General features: G+C 39.1%; 1 protein-coding gene across 10 annotated transcripts in view; it reads left to right on the top strand.

Moving 5' to 3' along the window:
- Positions 1-26,437, top strand: part of MCF2L (MCF.2 cell line derived transforming sequence like) — a 152,942-nt gene that overhangs the window by 67,746 nt on the left and 58,759 nt on the right. For all 10 annotated transcript variants that reach the window (XM_088160150.1, XM_014885091.2, XM_088160146.1 and 7 more), the window contains one exon: positions 19,265-19,348. In XM_088160150.1, coding sequence (XP_088016276.1) covers positions 19,265-19,348 — 84 coding nt within the window. The remainder of the gene's footprint in view (positions 1-19,264; positions 19,349-26,437) is intronic.

Here is a 26,437-nt window from a genome sequence, read left to right as displayed (position 1 = left end):
CTCTTGTAACCTGCAAAAGGCATCGGTGCTTCAGGAAAAGAAGACAAGTTTTAGAGCGCAGTGCCAACAGTTAAGCAAAGGAGGGGAGGCAATATGGTATAAAACAATAATATAAAATCAGAGAAAACGTGACAAAGTGGGCTTTGGGTTGCAGTGTGCCAAATTGTGGAGTACACCAGAAATACACTGATGAGCTGCCAATCTCTGCTGTTGCATGGGAGGCAATAACTTCAGTAGAACTGCTGCCACAGATGGGAACAGGCTTGCATTAAGTCGATTTCTCAGCATTTAGGCTTCAGGAGAAATTTTGGTTGCTGGTTTATAGCACGGTGCTCAATCTGAAGACCTCTTTGCAAGAAGGGTATTTGCACAAGCTCTTTATCAGCCAACTGCTGGTGGCTGCACCTGTAAACCTTTAAAGGCAGTGAATTCACCCCAGCAGGGCTGGATGAAGCCAAATAACACTCAGCTGCCAGGAGGTGCCAGGCAGATGCATGTATTTTTGGGCAAGCTTGTAATAGAGCTGAGTTTTCCCCTACCACTACAATGAGAGCTACCTTCTGCTTGCTGAAGAAGAAAACATGAAATAAGCTCAGTGAAGTCAAGGCTTTTTTGTTGTTGGTTTGTGGAGACTAATATACTTACATGCTGTTACCTGTTTGTAGTTGAGCTGCTGTTTTCATCACTAGTCAATAAAATGGGGGTATTAAAAATAAGATGTGCATTGCGTTTTTGTGCCCTAAGGAATCACATGCAGGTAACAGCAGGGAGTTGAATATGTGTTATATTAAGTAATTTCAAATTTGTTCATAGCACAGAAGAAATACCATTGAAGAAAAAGATGGACATTTCCAGAGACTCAGAATGAGGAAAAAATGGAAGGCCTGTTATACCTTACTCCCCTAAATGCTCTGAAGAAGTGTGTACAAGATATTTCTTAAAGAAAATTTCAGTTTCTTGTCCTGAAACTTCCCTCAAAAGTACAGTTCAGCAAATAAGTCCTCACTGGGAAGTGGGAGTGCTTTTAATACTCTTAATATTACTTTGCTGTTGTTCTGTTTGTCTGAGGAGTATATTTGGTTCTTTGCTGATCCTTTGAATTGGGTGGGTATCTGCATTTGTTATCCTTGGTACTGAGCATTTAGTGTCCTGGACAGGGGTCTGTGAGTGTTCAGCATTGGCTGAACTGCTGTAGTGTGGGGCTGAAAACAGCAGCAATTACAGGATGTGCTGTCTTTGAGCATGGAGAGATGGAGGCTTTTGGCAATGGACATAAAATCATGTTAAAAAGACACTGTTAAATACTTCAAAGATGAGCTGTAGGATGAGACCTGAACTGAAGAGGCCTCATTTGGTGCCACTGTAGTGCAGGGAACTACAAAGAGTGCCCTCACCTTTGATCCACTTGCCTTGTGCTTTTTCGCTTAGTGCAAATACAGGGGGAAGAGCTCAGTTCAAATTATGTTGAACTAATCAGGTATGCCCTTGGTAAAGAAAGAGCTGGTGGAAAATAAATGCATTTTTTTTCAGAGTCAACAAGAGGAAGAGCAGAAAGAATGGCTAGGAGTTGTCTTGCTCTTGTGAGATTCATAGGCATTTGTTCAGCTGCTGCATGTGTCAGAACAGGTGGAATTTGCTCTTTGGCCTTCATTTCATCTTTCTTTATATCTTCATTCTCCTTATGGAAAGGAGAAGAAACACGAAACTGTTTCAACAGCCTCTTGGGGTTGAGGCATTTTCCCAGAACAGCAGATGTGGGGGACCCCAGAAGCGTTGCTTTCTGTTAATTGTGACATCCTAATTGGTGAGGGTTGGGAGGTTGATGTTACATCTCTGACATGGCTGGTGCATCTCTTTCTGTTATTGCTCATCTCTAAACAGTGAGAAGGTTTTTAAGGTGTGCTGAAAAATGGGGCCTGATGAGAGGCTGGCAGTCACAAACCACCCTTGGCAGAGGCGGGGTTTTGTTGTTTCACGCCACAAGCCTGTGACACCTGGGCCAAAAGTAAATAGAGTGACAGGGCAGGCTGCAGGCTGTGATGTGGAAAATGAAGGTAATGCTGCTGGTAAAAAGCTTGTCCTCCACACTGCTCTCCTGAATGGGCCAGGAAGCATCCCAGGAAACTGGAAAAGGAGGAGAATGTCTGTTGCTTTAGGTTGATTAAAATCGCAGGGACTGGCTGCTTTTCCAATCAGGTAAGAGCACTGGCATCCTGTTTGGATCCTGGAGACTGGAAACAGGACACAGCTACAGCTGCTGTGCTGCAGTTGTTTGTGGATGTTACAACAGCTCTTTGCAGGCTTAGGTTTTTAAAACTTATAGAAGTGGCTCCTTAAAGGAATCACTGCCTTTTAAAATAATATGTTAATATTTCCTTTAAAATCCTGTATCTACAAAATAAAAACGTCAGGTGTGATTCAGTCTGTCTTCTGCTTCTTTCCTTTTTGATCAGTGGGAAATGGTCTTATCTTTTGCTGGTATTAAGTATCTTTGTGTCTGGACGAAACTGTGGAGCTTGTTGAAGCCCAGGAGTGTGAAAGAATTGGCAATGGGAGAAACGGAGATACCATTTTGGAAATACTTAAGTGGGGGGAATGGCGACCTTTGAGGATTGCTCAGTGCAATTTTTTCACACTTGTCCCATGTGTGGGGACTTTGTGGGTTGCACAGCCACAGACAGCTTGCTGCAGTGTGCACGCCTAGGCCACAAAAATTCCAAATCGTGAGTCAAAATCAAAACTGCCTTGATAAGTAAGAAGACAGTGGCATTTTTATTCTGTGAGTTATGCATGTTTTACCATTTTTAAGTGTAATCTCACAACAGTGTGGGTCAGATTTATACAGTGTAAGAAGGATTTCAGGTTGATGGCCCGTTCTGAAGAATTTTGCTTATATTTGCCAATCTAAGATGACAAGTAATGATATGATCTTATAAGCAGATTTTTTTTATTCCATTTGAAGCGATGAGTAATCCTTCAGTACTGAAATATCATAACTAACTTGTCCAAACCCACCCCAACTGATTATTTTAGAGATGTGATGGAATTAATATTTTTTAGCTCCTAATTTTGCCTCAGATCAAAAGCAGGTCTCTCTTCTTGGCTCTCTGTCCTGTTTGCTCTTTATGGATTTTTGGAAATGATGATTTCTGCAAATTTTCCTTTCCTTCCTTTGTAATAAATAGTTTTATCTGTGTTCATCAGTATTGCAGAAGCATATGATATTTTCTTTGGAACCGGTTCTCCCACAACTTTTGACCCGAAAGTTTTTCTGCTTCCCGAGTATCTTGTTCATCTGGAAAAAAACCAAAGATTCTGTGTAGTTTAAGAGTCATAAAAAGGGGGTGTCCTATTGCTGACAAAGTTTTATTTTATACTTAGGCTATAAATATATTTGTGATTGTGGCACAACACTTCATTGGTTGTAATGATCTCTGTTGGTTCTCCTTGCTTACTGAATTAATATTCTTACTAATATATATGTTTCAGAATACATAATAAACCTGGTTTTCCTTTCCTAATTTTAATTCTTGTGCTACTTTCATCATGTGTTTCTGTTGTTACTACTCACTGTTGAGTTCTCCTTTCTGCTGCCACTAAACTCCACCTTCATTTTTTCCTGCTTCATTTGCTCCTTTAATCCCACTGCCGGAATAAAAATGGAACTCATCCTCTTGATTTTTCTGAATTTTAGTCCTGCCTTCTATCCATGCTCAGCAGTGATTTGCTTTCCACCTTTAATTACAGTTTTCAGTTGTCATCAGACTGCAACTTCCCACCTCTGAGTTTTGAACACCACTGCAGAAACCTTGAGCCCCAAGCCAGAAGTCCTCTATTCCTCACATCTGAATAGCAGTATCTCTGTAGGCTCTGCTGTTCTGAGTACTGCTGCTGTTTGTGGAGTTAAAAAGATCACATCCATTTCTTTGTTGCTGTTGCAGCTGTGGACAGAAGGAACTGTCACTAAATACTGCAGGATAAAGTGCTTACTTCTAACTCCTGTGTGATTAAATTAATCCTGCAAAAAGTCCAATTTTGTGTCTCTCTGAAGTGAGAAACCTTGGTAAACCCTGCAGCACAGCCGAGGAGAAGCCTGTGATTAAAGACTTGTGGGGGATCTTGTTTAGAAAAGACATGTAAATAAAAAAAAATAAAAAATCATGATAATTCAGTTCACAGAGCACTAGAAGATGTAATTTCTAAATTAGAAATTGAAACAGATGTGTGATAACTGCATTCAGTGGCCAGGCTTCTGCCATGGCTTTGGGGAAAGCCCCTAAGAGTAATCATGAGGCCAGAGAAGGACCATCCTTGATAGGGTGTTATTCTGCCTTAAAAATTGCTGACATGTTCTTTTGCATTTTGTTTTACTTCTTAGATACCTGGTGTGAAGGATGTGTAATCTTCAAAACTTTGAAGTTTATTATTGTCTTACAGTGCAAAGTGTACTTTTAAGGTGTAATTTCTCAGAAGCTCTCCTTATGTTTTTTTCAGGGCATTATCTTTTTGAAAGATAGTACAGGATTCAACCTTTTGATTGAACAGCACCCTTTTCTTTTAAGTGCTCCAGCAACTATTTGCATTTACCAGCATACTCGTTTTCAGTGAAAGAGTATATTTCTTCATGGATGGAAGTTTTAATTGGGGATTATTATTGTTGTTTCCTGACTGTGATTTTTTTATTGGTTGTATTTGCTTAAATTTAAGTTTGGTTAGCATGCAGGGACCCTTTTTGATGACTTAGCATCCAAGCTGAAAATTGCCAAAGCAGTTTCAAAATGGATTAGTTTTGTTGCTGTGTGAAGATTTAGCAAGCTGCTTAATATAATGGATTTATACAAACATACGTGTTTGTGTGTGTGTGTGTGTATGTATAATGGGTGCATAGACGAATTTTAATCCTTGGAATCTTTTCATGTAAACCAGACAGAAATACAAATCTTGAGTGCTTGATGACTTCAAAAAGAATGAAACCTCTTTTGCATCCATTCTTTGAAAAACACATCAAGAAGGATTGGAAGAAGAAAATTAATGGAGCTTTTAAATAGTCTAGTATGCTAATCTAGAAGCCAACAGATTATGCATCAAATTCTCCATGTCTTCAAAACTCCACGAATTTATACATTCTGCAGCTACAGCTGTGAGTTAGATGTATTTTGCTGGGGTGGTTTTTTTTTCCAGAATATACATTTGCATTATGCTTAGGATGATCCTGTGAGGATAGCTTTTGTCATGCTGAATGCCACATTATTTTGTTGGTGTGCCTCTTCCTAAGTACAGCACCCCTGAAGGAAAAAATGTGTTTAATAATTATATTTTAATGTTGAACTTACCAGACTTTAATATCCTTTACCATGAACATAGCCAACCTTATGCTGCACACTTGCACATGCTTTACAAAACAGGTACAGTATCATGTATATTTAAGCCATAGTCATAGTTTCCTTTTCTGGGTTTCATAAAACTAGGATAACACAGTCTTTAACCTCAATTGACTTTGCATCCATCCTTTAACAGCTTCTCCCACAGTGTTTTCCTCCATTCTGCAGGCTGCAGCCTGTCACTCATCCCATGCTGAGGTGGGAGGGAGAATTAACCTGAGTGCTGAGCTTGAGTGGAGTTGAAATTTATTTCCTTACATTTATAAATACACACTCTTGTGCCCACCAAGATTTTCTCAGGAAGGCTCTTGCTTCTTTGTGTTTTAATAGAGCTCAAATTTGCCCTGAAGTCTTCATGCTAACATGCATGCCCATATAGCACAGTTTTCTTCTCTGGTTCTATTTTAAGCTGGATCATGAAATTCAGGGAAAGATTTTATGCTTCAGTGCTTTTGCTCTTTCTTTCTGCTCTTCTCTGAAGTGCACAGCAAGGAATTCAGGTATTATAACTGTAGAACAAACATTTTTCCTGTGCACACAGTCCAAAACAGAGTGCTAACACAAAAAGCCATTCGGTTACTGGCTGGAACCCTCTTTTACCAGAAGAGTGTTTTCCCGGAGCCTGTAGTATCATCAGCCCAGCTTTTTGTGCAGAATGTTACTGCTAGCGAAAAAATTGCCTTTGCCTGAACATCTTTTTACACAGGCATCTGAGACCAAGTTCCATAGAGACACTCTGTGGGTTTCTGTCTCCCCAGCAGAGTGGGGGGCAGGTTCCAAGGCTCCTCCACAGCAAATGCTGGGCTCTCTGTATGTACTTTTTCTTCACGTGTATTGCTAAGTCTAAAGACACTGATCCCTAAAAGTGGGAGATGAAGGTGTGCCTTGTTGGTCAAGATTGAAAGGGTTGGACCATACAGTGCTTTATTTTGGTGCTCTTAGCCACAGACATTATTACATCTTGATCAATCTGGAAAAAAAATCTCATCCTTGGAAGTGTTCAGGGCCAGGTTGGATGGAGCTATGAACAACCCAACTGGGGGCACAGGAATTGGGAGATTACCTAGATGATCTTTTAGGTCCCTTCCAACCCAGGCCATTCCATGATTCTACAGTATATATATGGGGGTTTTGAGATTTAAGGCTAGGAAAGAGTAATCTATGAAGCCTAGAGGATGACTGTTCCATGTATCTATTGTGCTAATCCAATAAATTAAATTGTTTTTAAACTAGTACTAGGTTTTCACCTGAATGACTGATTTCACTGTTTTTTCTGCTGTGAAATCTGAGGGTAGAAGCCTGTTAAAATGTGGCTGTCCATGTTGGGTACAACATGAAGAGACTCTGGAGCATTCAGTGTTGATTAATACAAGGATTTATAGTTCCTCTCTGTCTTGACAATGAGAAAAAGCACAACCAACATGTTATACATCATTGTTTTTCCTCTCTTATATTTGTGGAGGGTTTTTTGGTTTTGAATTTATTTTTTCTTAAGGAAGTGGCCAACATGTCAAAGTATCAGGTTCCTGGATCTTATTGTGTGTATCTAGGTGGGAGTAATTCCTATCTGGAGAAGGGTGTAGCTCCACTTCTGCATGGTTTTAATCTCTGAAGGAGGCTATAAAACTTCCTCTCCCTCTCTGTGGATGTTTGGAAAGTGTTCCCATGTCTGCTTTATCATCATTTATTACCAATCACATAATAAGGGTTATATTTCCTGTGTGCTGTGCTGCAGGTGACACCAAGCCCGAGCCACTACCAGAAGGACCTGGTCAGCCAAGCATGTGGCAGTGGACTCTCTGCCCACTGTTTGATACCAGCTTGGCACTGTTGAGTAAGAAGTTAATATCAGTGTGTATACCTGCATTAGGCATCTGAGACTGTTCTTCCTGGAGCTGTGCTGTAGCACAACAGCCAGAAATAAAAATGCTGTGACTTGTGCAGATCTTTGAGGAATACAAGTCATGATACTGATCTGGGAGCACACTCCACCCAGCGGGTCAGGTGGCTGTCCTGGAAAGGAGGGAGTCTGGGCTTGGAGCCCAGACATAGATCCTCTGTCTGACAGTGCAACAGATGCTGTCACCTGATCTAGGAGAGGTCACCTGCTCCCTCTCAACTTTCACATGTGAGAGTATTTACATGACTTGTGGGAGTGGTGTGAAGACTCATTCACTAATTTTTAACTATCTGCACAGTCTAATGTGCTAATCTCTCATAGAATACAGAATAGTTAAGTAAAATAATTCTAAGGAGTGTCACTTCTTTTAAATCTACCTTGATCTAAAAACATCTGATATTGCTTAGATAACTCTTGTGTTTTGGCTTACTACAAAGCATAAGGACAAAAGTAAATAGCAGAATTGAAAATAAATTACCATGATCATAGTCTTCAGATCACATATTGATGTCATGCACTAAATAGACCTGCTTGTATAGATGGTAGATTTGTTAGAATACATTTGACTGGTGTGGGATTATCAGCAGTTCCTGCTCCATGGCAGATGAGTGGTGGGAACACAGATGTGGGGCGCTTCAGAAAATCACCTCTAGTGTGGTCTGTGAGTGACCTGGGTTTGTTTTGGTTTGCTTTTATGGGATTGGTTGATGGCTGGGAGTGCTGATGCAGAAATGGAGCTTTTTACCATCTGCAAATGGGATTTTGTGAACAGATGTAACCATCAATTCAAGCTTTTTATCCTTGCTGTCCTCTTTCCCTGACCTCTCCTGTCGGGAGAGGACTCTTATAACACTGTGAAGTGAAGAAAAACAATGCATTTGTTTTCATATGGCTGTTGCTGTCACTCGTACTCCTTGGCTCACTCTTTGTATTAGTGAGTCTGAACAGCTGATAACTAATCTCAAGTGTATTAATTAACAGGTAGTCTGTCACTGGGCAATTACTTTAAAGGATCAGGTAAAGCAAGTCCACTCAGCGTTCATGTCTGAAAGATCATATGGAATACTTCTGTTCTAGTTTATTTTGTCATTTGTTGCCTTATTTTCTGTTGTGTTACTCATAAGATTTCAGTGTATTTCCACTTGCAAAGTCACATTAGTAGAATGCCTTTTTGTCAGCTCCTGCTGCTTTGGGGAGGCTCCTTCATAGAGAACAGGTGTTTGATGGGTTTCCCACCAAGGAAAACACCCCAGTTTGGTTCCACCAAAGACATGTGGGTGAGAATTCCATTACAAATAGGAAAAGCTGAATGAATTTCTGGGGAGCTTTCTAGCCAAAGGTTCATTGGAAAAAGGCCATTTGTCTCTTGGGCAGTTAATATCTGTATGGAGTAGGGATGGATGATAGAAAAAGATGATAATGCTAGATTTACTGTACCATTGTTTGTTGAAACTAGAGCTTTTAAAGGGAGAAAGGCACAGTTAGGATTAATTTTTTAATGCATTCTTACTCTGATAATGTTTGAACAGTGCATGTGTTCACATTTAAAGCAAACAGCTTGCATCTAACGCGTGCCAGCGCTTTATGCAGGAAGACAAGGAGCGGTAGCCAGCAGCCAGCAAGTCCTTTGGAGGACCTCTGAGCCTGCTGACAGGCACACTTACTCTGCATGTAATTTGAAGAAAGGCATTGTGCCCCCAGTGGCTTGGCTTCCAGTGAAAGATGGAGTTTTGTGCTCTCATTTTGCACTGAGGATAAGCTCGCAGATAAATAGGTCACTGTCCACGGAACTATTTTGCTCTAAATTGATTAGAAGCAACATGACCTTAAGCCTGATCTCCTTGCTCTACAAAGATATTGCTGAATTGTGGCTGCTTCTGAAGAAATGCACAGGTGTGTCTAGTATTTCAAATTTTCTTAGTTGCTTGATTGCAGGTCAGGCAGGAACTTTGCCAGATAACATTATCCTACCCAGGAAAATGGGATGTGTTTTAGTACAAAGGCAAAAGTTGTATTCTGCTTGTGTGTATCCATGTATAAATATATTTATTGGTGTGGCTGTGTGTGTTCTGTCCTTGTTTAAATTTGCAGTGTATAATTTTATTTGCAGATGTAGCTCTCAATACACCATATGTATTCACAAGCTCTGTACTCTGTATACTCTGTATTTTACATGGAAGGTACTTTGCTCGGGATTCATTCATGCCGTGATTATGGTGATCAGAACAGCTGCTAAAGCTTACAAGGAGAATTTGCTGTTGCAGAGAGCTGTCCTGCTGTTTCTGGTTTACAGTGTGTTTTAATTTTCAATTCATTGCATTTTGTATGACTATCAGATACATAATTTCTCCTGATCCCTATTGGAGGTAGAGAAAAAGCAACGTTTATTTCACAGGATACAATTTGGCATCCCCTAGTTGTTAGTATAGGCGAGTTGATCTAAAATGAATTATTTCTTTAATTCCTTCAGTCAGAGCTTTCTATAGAAATGTTGTTTCTGTAAAGATAAAATGAAATAGTAGACATATTATTTGCTGTTAATAGTGCAGCCACAGTCCATTGCAAAATGAAAGCATGTTTTGTGGAACAGAGACAAGCAAAAATTGCGTCCTTATTCTGGTGCCTGAATCTACATTCCTAGTTCTGTATTCTGCTTTTGGTATGCATGACTACTGCAGAGGAGACAGAGAACACCGAGCCCATGGACTGGTGTCTAACCTTCCAATACTGTTGCTTTTGAAATGTCAGATTTAAATAAAACAGGTATGTAAAGGGTGGGTCTTCTAACTAAAGGGTGGATCTTCTTACTAATCTTTAATTAGTATTACTAATCATCAACACGTGAGTCTGAGTGCTCTGCTTCTCAAGCAGTGCTTGATGCTACCAGGGTGATACTGAAAGGCATGCTACTTAGGAGGAATGAATGAAAGGTTTAAGAAAGATGAGGATAACCAGATGGAAAGGGTGGAGTAATAAGCCTGAGTAACTTTTGTTCTTTATGTGCATCCCTGAGAGGGGAGGGGTGGATTTAGGAAACCACTGGTTACTGCAGGAGACATTCTACAGTGAATGTAGAACGAGGGAGTATTTTGTGTCAAATCATGGTGGTGCATATGTAATCATGCCAGGACTACTTGTGTAAATTGCCAAGTTTAAAATAGGGTGTTTTCATTTGTATTTGATCACTGAGAAATAAGTGAGCAGGGCTTTTATTAGCAACTGCCAAGGCTTGATTCTCATCTGTTGACTGCCTCCACTTCTTGTGGGCAAGTTCAGTGTGACAGAGATCATTTCTTTCTGGAGAGCTGTTGGAACATTCTGCTCAGAGTGGGCAGAAGCGTTGTCCCATTCCCTGGCACTGTTCTTTCCTCTTCCTCCTGAGCTTTATATGGAGTATTTTTTTGTGCCTACAGTCAGCAGAGGGGAGAAAATGTAAGTGAAGGAGAGGTCTCAGCAAGGTTGACTGTATTGCACTAAATGATTCTGTAGCTGCCCATGGGATACACTGAGCTGTGTTCATGTCTTGCCTCTGAACTACATGAAGTAGTTCATATTTGCAGTGCTTTAGAAAGGTATGACATGTTTCATCTTTTTCATAGCATTAGACAGTAAGCCACTGTGCTTCAAGAGCTCTTACTAACAACTCTGCCAGCTGTGTGGTAAGGTGGGGCAGCCAGTTGAGTTATGAATTCAGAAACCTCTTCTTTATAAGTAATCTGTAATCGGAGTCCCAGATACTGGGAACTTTACAAGTGAATGTTCTAGCTGAAAACTAGTACACAGCTCTAAACAAGCCTCAGTGTTAGCCCTTCTTTCTCTCTCACACACATTCCCTTTCAAAGCATTAGTTTGTGGATCTGTAGTTACAAGAAAAACTGTACTTGTGTAACAGTACCATGAAATAATATATTGTCTCTTAGGAGTTGTTCTCACCATCCTCTGTGTTGTTGAAATGATAAAAGTCAAGAAAACCCTTACTAACAGGGCCTGCAATGACAGGACAAGGAGAACCAGTTTTAAATTGAAAGAGGGTAGGCTTGGATTGGGCATAAAGAAGAAAACTTTTTTTACAATGAGGATGGTGAGACCCTGCAACAGGTTGCCCACAGAAGTTGTGGATGCCCCACCCTGGAAGTGTTCAAGGCCAGGTTGGATGGGACCTTGAGCAACCTGTCCAGTAGGTGTCCCTGCCTACAGCAGTGTGCTTGGAACCACATGGTATTTGAAGATCTCTTTCAACCCAACCAACTCGTTTTATGTAACTTCACAATTGTTAGCACTGCTATAATTTGTCTCCAGAATAGATGTGTACATTAAGCAATTAGATTTTACCACCTTGCTGCTTTATAAAAGTGTTTGGTTGTTTTGATTTTTTTGTTTTTTTAGAACAGAGTAAAATCACTCAATATTTAAAATCTTACCATGCTTCCGAAATAACACAGAAAAACAGCATTCTGTGTAGTACAATTGCCCGATATTCATAGTCATACAGCTGGTCCTGTGTGTGTTGACTTTTCAGTTAAAGCTTTGGGACCTGCTTTGAGTTGCACTTTTTTCTGAAGAGGAAGAGTTGAAAGCAGATTGTTTCGGTGGAGACAAATATTTGGTTAAATTCTCTGAAAAATATCCACTTCAGTGTATGTGTTTCAGTTGAGTAATTGCATCGTTAGTTTTTAAGGCTCACTGAAGATGAGTCCTTTAGCTTGCATGTGGCTCTTCTGTTCAGAGTTGATCTTTCCATTTCCTCTATTTGGAAGACTTCCTCTTCTTTGCAAAGCTTTAGTATTTAGAAAGCAAAATTCCTGTAATGACTTTCTCAGAGCATTAAATCTTACTAAAATGCAGTTGGCAAAATCTAATGTCCTTGTTATTCCATAGAGGCTTGCTTGCTAAAGTACTGAGTGAGACACATCTGGGTCACTTCCCTTCTTATCACTTGAGTTCTGGCAAGGGGAACATTCTCTGCTGCTTAGTCTTTCTCTACTATTTCTCCATTAAAAAAAAAAAATCTTTGCTTTTGACAAAATCTGCTGCTTGCAGATGGCTAAGTACGTCTAATACTTTAGAATTTTTTTTTATTCTGTACACTCAGCATGATTTGCAGCATTAGGGAGTTAAGAATGCTGCAGTTTGGGCAATATTTAAATGTGATTCCTTGCAGTCTGAAACTCTCCTGCAAGAACAGAAAAGGGTTTACCTGGCTTCCTTCAGGACGCCCTGGAAAGAAGAGAGCAATATTGTTGTTGCAACAGTAAGAGCATGCCACAGGTATGAGGTTAATCATGCATTTGGGCAGGAGAGTACACCTGACACTGTTACTGCTTTATCTCTAAGCCCATTTTGTGCTTAATATGAACTTAGGCTGTGTGACATGATTCTAAGTTCCCCTTACTTCTCAGTTTGGAAAGAGAGTAATTATTATGACTGGAAATAGCACAAAAAATGTGTCTTTCTCACTAAAATAGTCTGGGTGTACTTGAGCATGCACACAGCAAAGGCATGGTAAAATAGTTTAGATTTTTGAAGTGGTAACACTTTGAGATGTTTTGCAACATTGCAAAGCACACCCCTCTCACCTTTTGTCTTACTTTGGATTTTCTTCAAGAACAAAGAAATACTAGATTTAGGGTTTGATCCCTAGATTGACTTTCTAATTATTACACCATTTTCTTCTGTTACCGATTAGCCAGTGTTTAGTCCCTCTTGTAAGCCATATCCAAACTTAAAGGTGATCCCTGACAAGCTGAGGACTACAGACCAGTGTGTCAAGTAGGTGTGACTGATGAAGCAGAGGAGGAAGAAGCTGCAGTATTTAGCACTCATAGTATCCTGTGAATGCATCTATTATACATGAAAGGGAGGGGGATTGTATTTCCTCTCTGCTTGTGCTTTGAGAGCATGTTATTTTGGCAAAATAAGACAAAGAACTTTGTTGCCTTTTGCAAAAGGGGAGGTGGAAGAAGAAAGAGGAAAACAATCTGATATATATAATAAGCTGTCAAATCCAATAATATTAGAGTTGGAAAGAAACCAAAATCCTGCTTGGCTCTTAAAGTATGATTTTGAGCAGGTATTTAATAATTTGACTCAAGAAAACGGGTACTGTTGCACCTCTTGTCATTTTGGGCCAAGCCAACAGCAATTGCATTTGCTGTATACATTAAAACTTCTATTTTTAAAGGAGAGATCAGTGTTTAATCTCCCTACTTGAAACCAAACCATCATTCTCATAGTTTTGTAGGTGGTTTTGTGCCAAATCCCCAATTCTGTGATCTCAAAGAAGAAACAGGTGGATATTGTGATTGCAGAAAGCAGAAATTGCCTGAGTAAAGTAGGGGGTTTAGTAGGTTTCCGTACAAAGATGTTGGGTTTTAGATTTTGTTCTTTAACCCATGACAAGTTCCTGCCTCTCATATTTAAATTCTGGAGTTGTAGCCTTTGGGGACTAATTTTCCTGTCTTGTAAGTAGTTGTGGTGTTCTTCAGTTATGATCAATGAAGCAAAATTATCCAGCTTCATTTCAGTGGAATAATTTAAATATTACCAAAACTTAGGAAACATGAACAGTGCTGCAGGAACACAGTTTCAGGACTTTGTGAAGGATCTGTCAGGTTTTCTGATGCACTGGACATTTCAAACACCACCCAAATAAATAAGTGCCTGTGTCCGCTGTGCCTGGGGTTATGATACAGGGAATATTTTTCCTAAGATTTTAAATTTTCTTTGGCAGTACCACTTCCAAGTCTTGATTTGACCAGATCCTTACTTAGCACTGAAGGTGCATGGGATTCCATCCTAGCCTGTTGGAGCACTGGGTATACAGGAGTGCTGTTCTCTGCATATCGTGACAATAGGCCAGACAGTCTTAGAAAATCTACTGATGTTAGGAATGCTGTGGAACTGGAACTTGTATAAAGCATGATTCTCTTAAAAGAAAAGGCATCTCAGCTTAAGGATCTGCTTTATATACCAGGGCTTTTGAGAGGAAATAGGGTTTCTAACTAGGAGAGGAAATGGGAGATAGAGCTTAGCTGTAGTCTGTAAAGCTCTTACAAGTAAAATTCTTATGTAACTATATAATTAATAATAATTATGGAACACTCAATATGAAGCTGTTTGGGGCACTAGTTTGTTTTATATCTCTTTGTGCCAGCAACTGGGATGCTGGTAGAGGCAAAGAACTTGCATTTTCTGCTTGCTGAAGATATTTTAGCTCACAAGAAACAAACAAGTTGCAAAAGCACTGTTTTGCCCAGTTTTCTTCCCAACTATACTTCAACAGAAAACTGTGTTTTGCATGAAAATTTCCGAATTTATTCACTCACTTTTCCTGGTCCATCATTTTAGTGACTGTGTCAAATGAAATTGGAATGAGCTCTTCCTAAAGGTATTTTGAACTGGTGAGATTTGAAATCTTTAGTTTATGAACACTTGCACAAATTCCTGTCATCAGCCTGGTGTGGCTACAAATAGCATGAGGACCTGAGGAGCCTTGTCTGCAGCTGTTGTGCCTGAGCACACCGAGCACTGAGCTTGCAGGCATTGTCACTAACCAGCAGTGATTTTTAAAATTCAATTTTAAAGCTGGAAAGCTCGCTTGGCGTCTTGAGCAGCTCATTAGTTTTGGGTGGCTTAGAGCAGAAGAGGGCTTCTGTACACCAGCTCTGCTGCTCTGGCTCTTCCCTGCTTGGGGGGCTTCACAAAGGAGCTGACTGTTAGTTGTGGTGGTCAGGGTGTGAAGATGAAAAGGGAAGAATGAGGAAATGAAAGATTTGCCTTGGGGCTGAGAGGGGTGAAGGGACTGCTCTGAAAGTCATTATCTTGCATTTATAATTACCAGATTGGGAGGGTGGTTTAATGAAGAGATTTTTTCAAATGAAGACCCCCTTCATAAAAGGCACTCAATTCTTTGGGTGGGTAAGCTGCTCCGGAGGAAAAGCAAAGCAAAACTGGTTAAGAAAAATACAGTATTTCTTCAATTTAAGGCACGGATTTCATAGAGAAGCCGTAGACAAGTTTTCATGAAAACTTTGCAGACTCAGCAAGAAAGAGGAGGAAGAAAAACGGTAATTTGATTTCTGATGTGCTTCTTACTGGGATCTGTGCTGAAAGGTGTAACTCTGTCCGGATGTGTACAAATAGATTGGCTTTCAAGTTGGCATAAAGTAATGGCCATAGAATTTCCTGCAGAATTACTCAAAGGGTGATATAATTCCAGCTGGCTGGCTGGGAATTTTATTAAACTGGTTACAGGAGGCTCACAAGTCATATTGGGAGACTTCCTTTTGTGTAATGTGGGTGCAGCCAGTTCAGAGTCCACTCAAATGCTGTGTTCTGTGAAAGTGGGTTTGCTTCTGCATGTCAGACAAACTACAAATGATGATGAGTTTTAGTTTGATCAGAAAAGGAAGAGGAGCTTTTTATCAATAAGGGAAATTCTTGACTGCAGTGACATTGATTGTTCTCTCAGATCCCAAGTTCTTCAGGGCTTGCTGGCACCAGGTAATTCAAGAATAAGTTATCTTTGTGCCCTCGTGTTTTAAATCTGCCATCCTGCTTCATCTGAAATGCAGTCAGGTGCTTCTGATGGGATAGGGTCAGGTCCCTCTAAGCCATCATCCTTTATCATTGAGACAGGACTATCAAAGCAAGATTTAAATTGAATTAGAAGATGATATATGTGCAAGATTATGGTTCACATTTTTAGTGAGAAAGGCTTTTTTTGGTAATAAGAACCATATATATTTAACTGATTCCTTTATGTTAGTAACATGACAGTTCTACCCTCTCTTACACTCATAATTTGAATACTAGATAATATGGGGATTTTTTAAAAGAGCCTCCAGTTGTCAGCTTAGAAAAAAAAATCTTTGCACATTCCCAGCTATTTTATGTTGGGGTTTAAAAAATAGTAATAAAAAAGCAGTACTAACTTTAGAGACCTTATTTTACTGTTTATTATCACCTATAATACCAGATGCACTATAATTCCCAGGGGCTTTCTTTTAAGCTTCTTAAATGGGCTCCTCAGGAAAGACAGGATATTCAAGCATGTTTTGATATGAGCAACTTTTTTCAGCAATGAATTTTGGATATGGTAAAACAGACAGACCCTTAGGTCTCTGCATGGAAAATACTGTATAAGCAGAAAAGGTAGAACAGGGAAAATAATGGACTATTTGAATCTTAATCTATTCAAATACAAGTGAAATTTGATCCTATAAAAATTCCTTACAAAACAGTGAGCAGATTTTCAGTAGTTCTGTATTTTAATGTGCACTTAATTAGCTTTATAAAAATGGAAATAGTCCCTAAAGAATGTAGCAGGTGGCAGGTTCTCTATTTAAAGAATTTTTCCAAGAAAATATTTTCCCTAAAGGCTATGACAGTAAGGAGTGTGTGCTCACACAGTCTATCCAGCATGTGTGCCTTTTGTTGCCTTATCCTTTCAAAGAAATAGCACATTGAAGAAATGATGGACAACCTTGAAGTGAAATCAGATTGAACCCCAAACAAACTGTGATGAACTCTCTTTTCCAGAGGGATGTTGAATGTCAAGGAAATGGTGCAGAGTAATGAGTCTTTACAATTGCACCTCCTCTGAAGGAAAATATATTGAAGAGGGATTTCTGGCTAAATCCACGAGTGGTAATAATGCGTTCAAGTATCTTGTCAAGCTGCTGGATGTGACCTGTTTGGCAATTCCAGGAGTTGCATTTCCTTGCTCTTTTTTTGTGCTGATATTTTTTGTCTTGGTTGTTTCAAATTATTGAAAATCAGGTCTGATCTTAGTGCATACTTGGCTTTTAGAAGTACGTCTTGAAATCGAATCAGCAGGAACAAGATGAGATGGCTTTGGTGGAGGGGAGTGCAGCAGGAAGAGCATTTTGGTGTCTCTCAGTGGACACATTGTGCTGCTCCTCCACTTGCAAACAGATGGGCTCTTACATTTGAGTTAAAACTGAGTTTAAAACCAGGGGGAGGAAGAGACTGTCTTTTCAGTGAAGCAGTATTTGACCAGTGTTGTGGGGCTGACCTGTGCAGGTGGCAAAAGCTGCTGCTCCTTTCAAAGGGAGCACTGGAGCAATCACATCTGGACTTGAGTATTCACATGGCACATGTCCAAATTGCAGTGGGGTTGATCACAGGGCTACATGAAGAAATAGTGATCCTTATGTAATGATGCATAAAGAGTTTCTCTTCCTTGGGAATGGCCTGCCTCTGCCAGTGTAGTGTGTCACGTGTTTACTTACATATGCAAAATCAACTATTTTACTACACGCTTAGAATACAATGCTATGCAGTAATGAAAATTTTGTCTGCTTGTGACTTCAGGCAGGGTGGCATTTTATACACTGATGATATTATTTTCCCTTTTCCCATCTCCCACCAAAAAAATTGGCATTAATCCTGTAAGAGTTTGTATTCAGGTTAATGGGTCCACCTGCAGGTATTGGTTTGCAGAGTAAGGGCTGTGTAGTTTTTTAAAAGCTGCTGCAGGAGGGCTCCTTGTATCATAAGACGCAGACAGCAAAAAAAACCCTCTAAAATCCTTTTTCCTTTGTGGAAGGGGGGTATTCCTCTTCTGGAAGTTACTTGGACGTCTGAGATTGTAGTTTTGAAACATCTGTGTTCAGTGTTCTGTTGAAAATGTAGAAATGGTGACATAACTGAAGGTCTGGGTGAAATATGACTTGACAGTTAAAAGTATCCACTTACGGATTTGACAGCATGGTATGCAGAGGTCCTCTGTTCAGGCAGCAGTTCACCGGATGCAGTAAAATAGCTCTGATCAGTGTGTGACCTTGAAAGTGGTCATGGGTCTTCCTCTGCCCAACGGGACGACAGAGAACAGAGAAGTTCTGTTTCACAGTATAAGTTCTTGCTTATCTGGAAGAAGTAACTGAAAGTGGCTTTTTTGCTATTCTCAAATAATTTAAGTTCTCAGAATTTTACATATATGAGAATTGCTCATAGAAGTGTCTGTATGCTTACGATCTAGGATTTGAAAGACCTCAGAGAACCAGAGCCCTACTTCAGCTTGTACTTCAGTGCAGGTGACATTTACCCTTACATCAATTTTAGGTTTTTACTTACTTTTCCTGTGCACATTCACAGCTCTGTGTGTCAAAACCTATCTTAATGGCATTTCAATGTACATTAAAACCCACAACTTCAATGTCGGTGCAATGTCAGATTAAAAGAAATGTTCATAACCAAATAAAGAAAAGGCTATGTCATCTCTTCTATACTTTGCAGTGAGGCTAATATGTGGAATAATTGTTTTTAGGAATTGCAAAAGAGTAAAACTTCTTGTTTCCTTGTAAAAAATGAGATCACAGTTTATGAATGAAGCAACTCTGTCATGCAGTCTTTGTCACCATGAGTGAAACTCAGGTTTCTGTTTGACCTCTGTGGAAAAGTTCTGTGGGAAACGCCTCTGCTTAAACACTGGGACAGAAAACCAAGGGCTGGGAAAGCAGAATGGTTGTCACTAAGCTGAAGTAGGAGGGCTGAGATAAAAGCTTAAGCACTGCTTTTCAGTGTGGAGGTAGAGTGTGTCTGTGTTTGTGTTTTCAAGGGGGGGGATGTACTTTCAAGCCAGTTCTACCTATCTTATTTAATGCTGTTTTCTTGGGGTATTTGAATGTAGATGACAGAATCAAGATGAGTTTAATATGTAAAAATCCCACTGTTTAATGTTATTCCTGAGGAATATTAGTTCTACAGTGTTTTGTTCAGTGACAGTTCTGTACTGCTTCTAAATGTCAGTAAATGTAAATTCCTCTTTTATTAGTGTGCTATTCAAAGAAAAGTTTGCCCTTGGCAAACACTTGAAAGACTCCAAGGATTTTCATGTATTTTTCAAAAGTTAGACAGTTTTCTGCGTTTTTATGGTTTAGGGATATATTTTTTTTAAATACGTGCTGTGAAATTTTGCATAAAATGACTTTGCGATGCAATTTTTTTTTTCTCTTTACAGATGAAATCATGCATCAGGATATCATTCCCCTCTATGCTGCAGATATTCAGGACCAATTAAAGAAACAATTTGCTTATTTGTCTGGTAAGACTGTGGTGTTCCCTCCTATACACATTGTTTAGACACACAGTTCAGCTTGTTGTCCTTTCACAGTCTCTGAGGACTCTTCTATAAGAAATCAATGAGTGACTCAAATTGCAGGCTACCAAGACTTGATATTTAAGAAGTTATAAAAGATTTTTTAAAGGCATAATAGAAATTTTAAAATTACAGGTAATTTTCCAGTTAACTGGAGATTGCAGCATGGATACTCTGGTGGTGGGTATGGTCTTGCAGTCCTCAGCTGACAGCCCCAGCTACCAGGGGCTCAGCTGTCATGTTTGATACTGGAGCCCAAGCTGACACCTTGGTCCTGACTGAAGTGGGACCAAGCACCACGGTACCATGTTCTCCCACAGCATCAGTGCTGGGCTCAGGCAAGTGTAGCATCGAGTTCTGGACAGGATTTTGGACTTGGTATCACTGACTGCCTGCTGCAAAGGAGCCTGCTTTTGGCTATAAGGCTGTCTCCAAAAGCAGCACAGCCACTTTGGCACAGCACAGAGGGTCTCTGCCCCTGGGTCACCCGTGCCCAGCAGGGGATGGGGGCTGGAGTTTGTGCTGTGCATGTCCTGGCTGCTGAGCTTGCACCATTTCCACCCTGAGCCCATGGCTGGCTGATCGTGGGCAAAGGGAGGTGCTGCCATTGCTCACGGATCAGGCTGAGTGCAAGAAGGTGTCTGAAAAGCTTCTGAGTTTGTTCTCCTGTCTTCTGCCTGTAAAAGCTCTTGCAGGTGTGCAGCAGTCAACTTGCTGGAGTTATGGCCCTGTCCTGCCCTCCCTCCAGTACACAACAAGGGTTTTGCAAATAAACATCAGTGGCTTTGCAGAGCTGCCCTGCATCCTTCAGCATAAAAGAAATTTACCTCTCTGAGCTACAGCTAGACTGTGACTGTTCCCTCTCCCTCTGAATCCCATCCTGTATCAGATCCAGAACCACAGGGGAATGAACAATGTAATGCTTTACTTGGAAAGAGCTCACTGAATCTTGTTTTACTCATGATTAACTAATAATTATGATTTATTTCTGCTACACAAGCTAAACTGTGGGTCTGCAGTAGTGACTGTTTTCTATGGGGTGATGGTAGCAGTTGGAAAATAAGATTTTTTTTTTAAATGAAGTTGACTGTTCATGCTTCATTTGAGGTTGTAGTGTTTAAGCTACAATTCTTCTCTGGAAATTTATTTTTTTGACTTTCCAAGCTCATTCTAATCCATGGGCAGAAAATGTCTCATGAGAGTGTTATGCAAGAATCAGCCTATCTATGGAACTATAAATAGGGTTTATATTTTGCCCCTCTGAAGTGAGGGGGGGAAACTAGTGATTGTGGTAGATGAGTTGTTGAGTTCACAAATCCACAAGTGTCTTCAGCACTGAATAAATCCACGTGGCCGTGGAGCTTAGTAAGAGGAGCCATTCCTCATTCTATTTTCTTCTATCTATTCACAATCATGTCAATTAGAATTTTGTTTTATTTGCCTCAAGGAATAGGTCAACAGCATTACTGTGATTAGATTGTTGTATTTTATTATTCTTGGGTAACTTGAGTGTTAGGCATTTTCATTTCACTTTAGAATTCGGGTTTTTTTTGTCCTAATGTTCTCCTGCAGGATGCTGATGGTTAATTCTTTGTGCTGTACCAAACAGTGGTTTTACAGGTTCTGTGAATGAAGGAACAGAGCCAATGTTTTGATACTTGATTTACGTACAATTTGTTTCTTGTTACAGTTGAGCTTAAGAGAGGCTTTGCTCTAAGGCCACTTAAGACATTCCCAGTGTGCATGAATGGGACTTTTTTGCTTATTACTAAGTTGCCTTGGAAATACAATCTAAGTACATGGCATAAAACTCATTAAAATGAAAGTCCATAGATTACTAATGCCTTTGGTAAAATAGCATGTTTGCAGGTATTGCTGAATGTCTGAGATGCATTTCTGATTTTAGTTGTTGGCATTTTAACAGTAAGTCAACATGTCCTTGAGAATTGCTTTGGTTTCTGTAATAGCATGTATCTAGGTCTCATGGGACACTTGCTTGAATAGGGAATGAAACCCAGTCTGCTTCTGTGCCTAAAGGCTGTAGCCCTTCCCCAGCTGCTTTCTGTGTTTTGGTCTGAATCAGGGTCACTTCTCACTCGTGTCCCTCGTTGTGCTGGGTTGTGATGGAAATGCTGCAGGAACATCCAAATTAGACTTGAAATGAAACAAAATTAAGTGAAAACTGCCACTAATGCTTCAGTTTGTCAGTAAATATATCAAAGTACAGTGAAATCAAGGTGCTCACTACTCTGCAGACTGGCTCTTGCTCAGCAGTGAGTATGCAGTTGTGTTCAGCTTAAATCTAACGCTGGGGCAAGCTGTGGACAAGGCTTGTAATTAGTCATCCACACAGAAAGTTTATAAAGCCCAAAGTTAATATTTTACCTCAGGCATTGTTGTTTACTTTTTGCCCACTTTCTGTGGAACAAGGTCCTTATCTGGGCTAAAATAGTCACTTTTGTTGTTGCTAGGCTATACTAAGTGTTGTGTCTACATGGTTCAGTGTTTCCCCTCTTTTACCTTTGCTTTCTTTAGTTACTATTAGTGCAACCACTTTTTCTTCCACATTTAAAAGGGTCTTCTGCCCTTTTTTTTCACTTGTTTTTGATTTTATCCCATGAAGGATAAAAAAAAGTAAAGTCCATTTAAAAGTCTCTGGAAAATGTATTCCTTATGTGTTCCTCACAATCTTTCATTCATGTTTTATTTTTTTTTCATAACTATTTTCTCTTTCCATGATTGCTGTGTGACTTTCATACCCACCCAGCCTTGAGTCTGTCTGCCATCACAGTGTGAAAGAGTGTTAAAATAAATGTAGATGGAGAAGAGCATACAGACACCTGTGTATGTTGATATGCATCTTAAATAATTCAAGCTGTGTGATGTGCAAATGGGACTCTTGGCCACCATGAGTACTGAACCAGTTATTTAACTCCCTTTCCTTTTCCTCTTTATGCATTGAACAACTTCAAAGTGTTTCCATTAAAGGAAATACAAATATGGGTTCATGCTATTTTCATTTTTGCCTATTGATTCCTGGTTGGTTTTCCTTCCATTGAAAAATTGAACATCAATACTAGCTTTCAAAATGCTTATATCTTTGGTTTATAAATATATACATATATGCTTATACCTTTATCATTGTAAATTGTAAGCATCTCACTTTCTCCAAGTTTATTTTCTTGGATGTGCTCTTGCTTTCCTCTGTGGAAATGACCTGACCACTCCTCACTGGTCACACTGTTCCCATTGAAGTAACTCTGGATGCCGAGTCTGTAAAATTACATTTGAAAATTTCTGAGTGGATCCTGTACCACATACACTGCAACAGTTGGCTAAAAATATCAGCCTGATTTTTGTTGCTGTTATAATATAGACATAGAATATCTATATTGTGTGTGAACAGGGGAAGAGGTATTGCTTAGAAGTCTTTGTCTTGCACAAGTGTAAGCTTAACTCCTGTTTTTCATTTACTGTGCTAAACCTCCTGTCTGTAGAGATTTAAAAAAAAATCAAAGCAAAAATGTAGTAATGGAAAAGATAAAGAGAAAAAGTGAATCTTTGGCTAAGAGATTTCCGGTTCAAATATGTTCAGATGCAGATTTATGTATTGCAATCCAATTTTTAAGCCAGTATATTTGCTTCTGATCAGCCTGGGCAAAACGCAGCTTGTGAAGTTATGCAAGTAAAACTTCTCATTTCAAGGAAAGAACATTTTAATAAATTCCTCTTGAATCTGTTTTTTGTTGCAAAGGATATGCAGTGAAGCTTTTATCCACTCCCTCATTTAAGCCTACATGTAATTTCAAATACTGAATTCTCCAGTTAAGTATATTATGCAAACAGAAAGGAGAAACTCCTTATCAGAAATGCACTAGCAAAATAGTTGAACCACTACAATAGTAAAAAAAAAAAAAAAAAGTGAGGTAAGCCCTTAGTCACATGAGGACTTCACTTTTGACAGGACTGCAATGTTTGAGCAGCGTCTACATTGTAGATCTGAGCCATTCAACAAGGATGATGCTCTTGGATCTTGTGTGTGCACATTGATCAACATAGGGATCATGGTTTTTCTTATAGTCTAAATACTATTTCATTTGCATTATAGAATCTAGGCCAGAAGACTCTTTGCTGTGTCATCTAATTATATCCAGCTACTTACTTCCTTTTTGTGGGGGTGGTCAGAGCACTTTTGAGAATACTTTTTTTTAATGCCAACAAGAGCAGACTAGTTAGGGAAACACTGCAAAATAATCTCTTAGTCATCCTTCCTGGAAGTTAGTCTAAGCAATTTCTTTGCTGCTGTCAAACTTTGTTGTCCATACAAAACCCCAAATAACTAGCATGTCTTTTACAGGGTTGTGGGGAATTACCCTTTTCTCTGTGTTTGTGTGTGCCTGTGCACTTGTGTGTGCGGTTTTTAGCAGATGTACAATATGCCAGTTTTTAAACTTTCCCTGTCAGTGCTTTTTTTAAACTGGAAAGAATACTAATTATGTGTCATTGGAGATTGTTTTTAGATACCAAGTTACTAACGTCCTCTTGATTAGAAATTATGAAAATGCCCTGCAATTACTTTGGGTTAGCACCTCTCTATCACCCAAACTGCTTAATAAAAAAGAAAACAAATGCAGAAGATATAGCAACTGTGATGGGAAAAGTTAGATGTAGCAGAATATAAAAAATAAATGCTAAATCACTGGAAACTTAAAATTAAAGGAAACTTCCCCAGTCCAATCTCAATATAGCACAGCTAGTTTCCCATGGTTATTTTTTCTTCTGTTTTCATCTACAAGACCGTGATGCTCTGAGTACACACAATTTTAGCAATTGGTGATATTGCTAGTGTTATTTGTGTTCAAAAGTTAGGAACATGAAGTATTATTTTCTAAGCACAGTTAAGTCATTTTGCTGTGTAACCTGTGGAGCTAGTACAATTCAATGTTTTTAAAATTTTCCAAACACAGGGCTGTCACTGTTGTAAAAACTTACCTGAGACCAAGGCTCGTAGATCTGTTTAGAAGAGCTCCACCTAACAGGGCTTTGCTAGAATTGTCAAAGTTTATCCACTAAAAAATTTCCATTTTATGGAGGCAATTTGTTTGATTTGACACTAAATCTGTTAAAGAAGTTTCATGTATAAGTCAGTTAATGACAAAGTTTTCTGTTAATGAACACTTACAGAAGTAGGGTAGAAGGAGATCTGCCTAATTTAAACTGGTGTAGTGTTTTTATTTTATTTAATTGCTGAAATAAGCTTCAGTCCTCTTTACTTCTATGGTGCTTTCATTTTTAGCCTGGAAAGTAATAATCCTCTCAGTTGCAGAATGTTTCTCAGAGCTGCATGTTATAAGGGAAGCATCAAGGAATTTTTGGGAATCATTTCAGGTAATATGTCTGCAGACTGATTGCACCCACTTAGGGACTGATGCATTCTCTTCTGCTCTTTGCAATAAACAAAAAACTAAAGCTGGCACTCAAGTGGCATTTATTTAATATTTCATAGAGAAATTATGCTGAATGTATTTCAGGATTTTCATAGAATCACAGAACAGATTGGGTTGGCAGGAACCTTAAAGATCATCTGGACTATCCCTACCCTGCCATGGGTAAAGGCATCTTTCCCTAGATCCATTCAATCTGACATTTTTGTAGTCAGAACAGTGCTCATAATTTTTTAAACAAAAATAAGGGGACTTGTTATACTTTCAGAAAATATGTTTTTTTAAAAAAGGCTAATATTAGGCTAAGAAAATGCTCTGATTGCTCTCAGGTACTTGATTGTCTTAAAAACACCTAAAACTATTAAATTCCCTGTGTAATACTAGAAAATCAGAGAGCAGGCTCGTGTGTGCCTCTGTGGACAGAACTTGTCCAGCAAATCAGTTAAGGCTGTTCAACAGCTGTAGCTGGAATTTCAGGACCCTGAGCTAGAGGGGAATGAGAAAGAGATGATTTTCCAGTGGTTAGGTTACCTCCAGTGGAGGTAGTTAGATAAAGTCACTGTACCTACTAACCTGAATTTATTCCTGTTAAATGACTAATTTTTTGTGTGGTGATTAAAATTGCAGTAACTAATTTTAAAAATTACTCTGTATGTATTGAATTATTTGCATGAGTTTTAGCACTCACAAATTCATCTGTCTTTTTTTTGTAATCAGGTGTATATAATTCTGAGCTGCTGGAAGATTATTATATGAATTAGTTTTAATTATATGTTTGAATTTTTTGCCTTAAACCTGTGTTTCTAAAAGGATGAGAAAAGTAATATTGTTCAGTACTTGTCACTTGAATGGTTTCCTTCTCACTAAAACCAAAGTCAACAACAATAAACCCCCTAAGAGTATAGCTTCCTAAACCTTTTTTCTCCTTCCCCTAAGTTCTGTGGCTTGATTTACTTTTGGGTGAAGAGAAGAAAATCACATTTTACACAGCTAATTTTATGAACCATGCTGCTTTTGCAGAGGTGAAAAAAATGTGGAAGAAAAGAATGATTCTGAATAAAGGAAAAAAATAATTTCTTGCTGCATCAGACTCATTAAGAAATAAAGGACACTTTAAAAAGTGAACTCATTATTTTTTCTATTATTTAATATAAACACAATTAATATGTGGGATTTTTACTTTGCTTTATTTCCTATGCTCTTTTTGTAAATTTCCCTGACAATGCTTCTTTTAAAGCAGTGGCTGCTTTGGCCAGTGACCTATCTTCCTTTGATGGCTGTGTATTTAATCACAGAATCACTAGGTTGGAAGAGACCTTCAAGATCATCAAGTCCAACCTATAAAGTTGCAATACAGAGAGCAGCTTCTGTAAGTCAGTATTGTTAAAGCTGAAATTTACAGAATTTCTTATGTGCAGCATTTTGGGTCACTCTGCCCTAAACTCTTTTGAGCAGCAGGTTCTGATAAGGAATAGCAGCTGAGGAGCATTTGAAAGTATATGTGTGCTCAAGTGGCCCAGCAGGGAAACACTGAAGAAAAAGATAATCAGTGTGGAAAAACCTTCTAAGAGCTCAGGGCAGAGTCATCTCC

Source organism: Sturnus vulgaris, chromosome 2 (genome assembly GCF_052056855.1).
Source record: "Sturnus vulgaris isolate bStuVul1 chromosome 2, bStuVul1.hap1, whole genome shotgun sequence".
Lineage (NCBI taxonomy): Eukaryota > Metazoa > Chordata > Aves > Passeriformes > Sturnidae > Sturnus > Sturnus vulgaris.
This window is presented reverse-complemented; position numbering and strand designations above follow the sequence as displayed.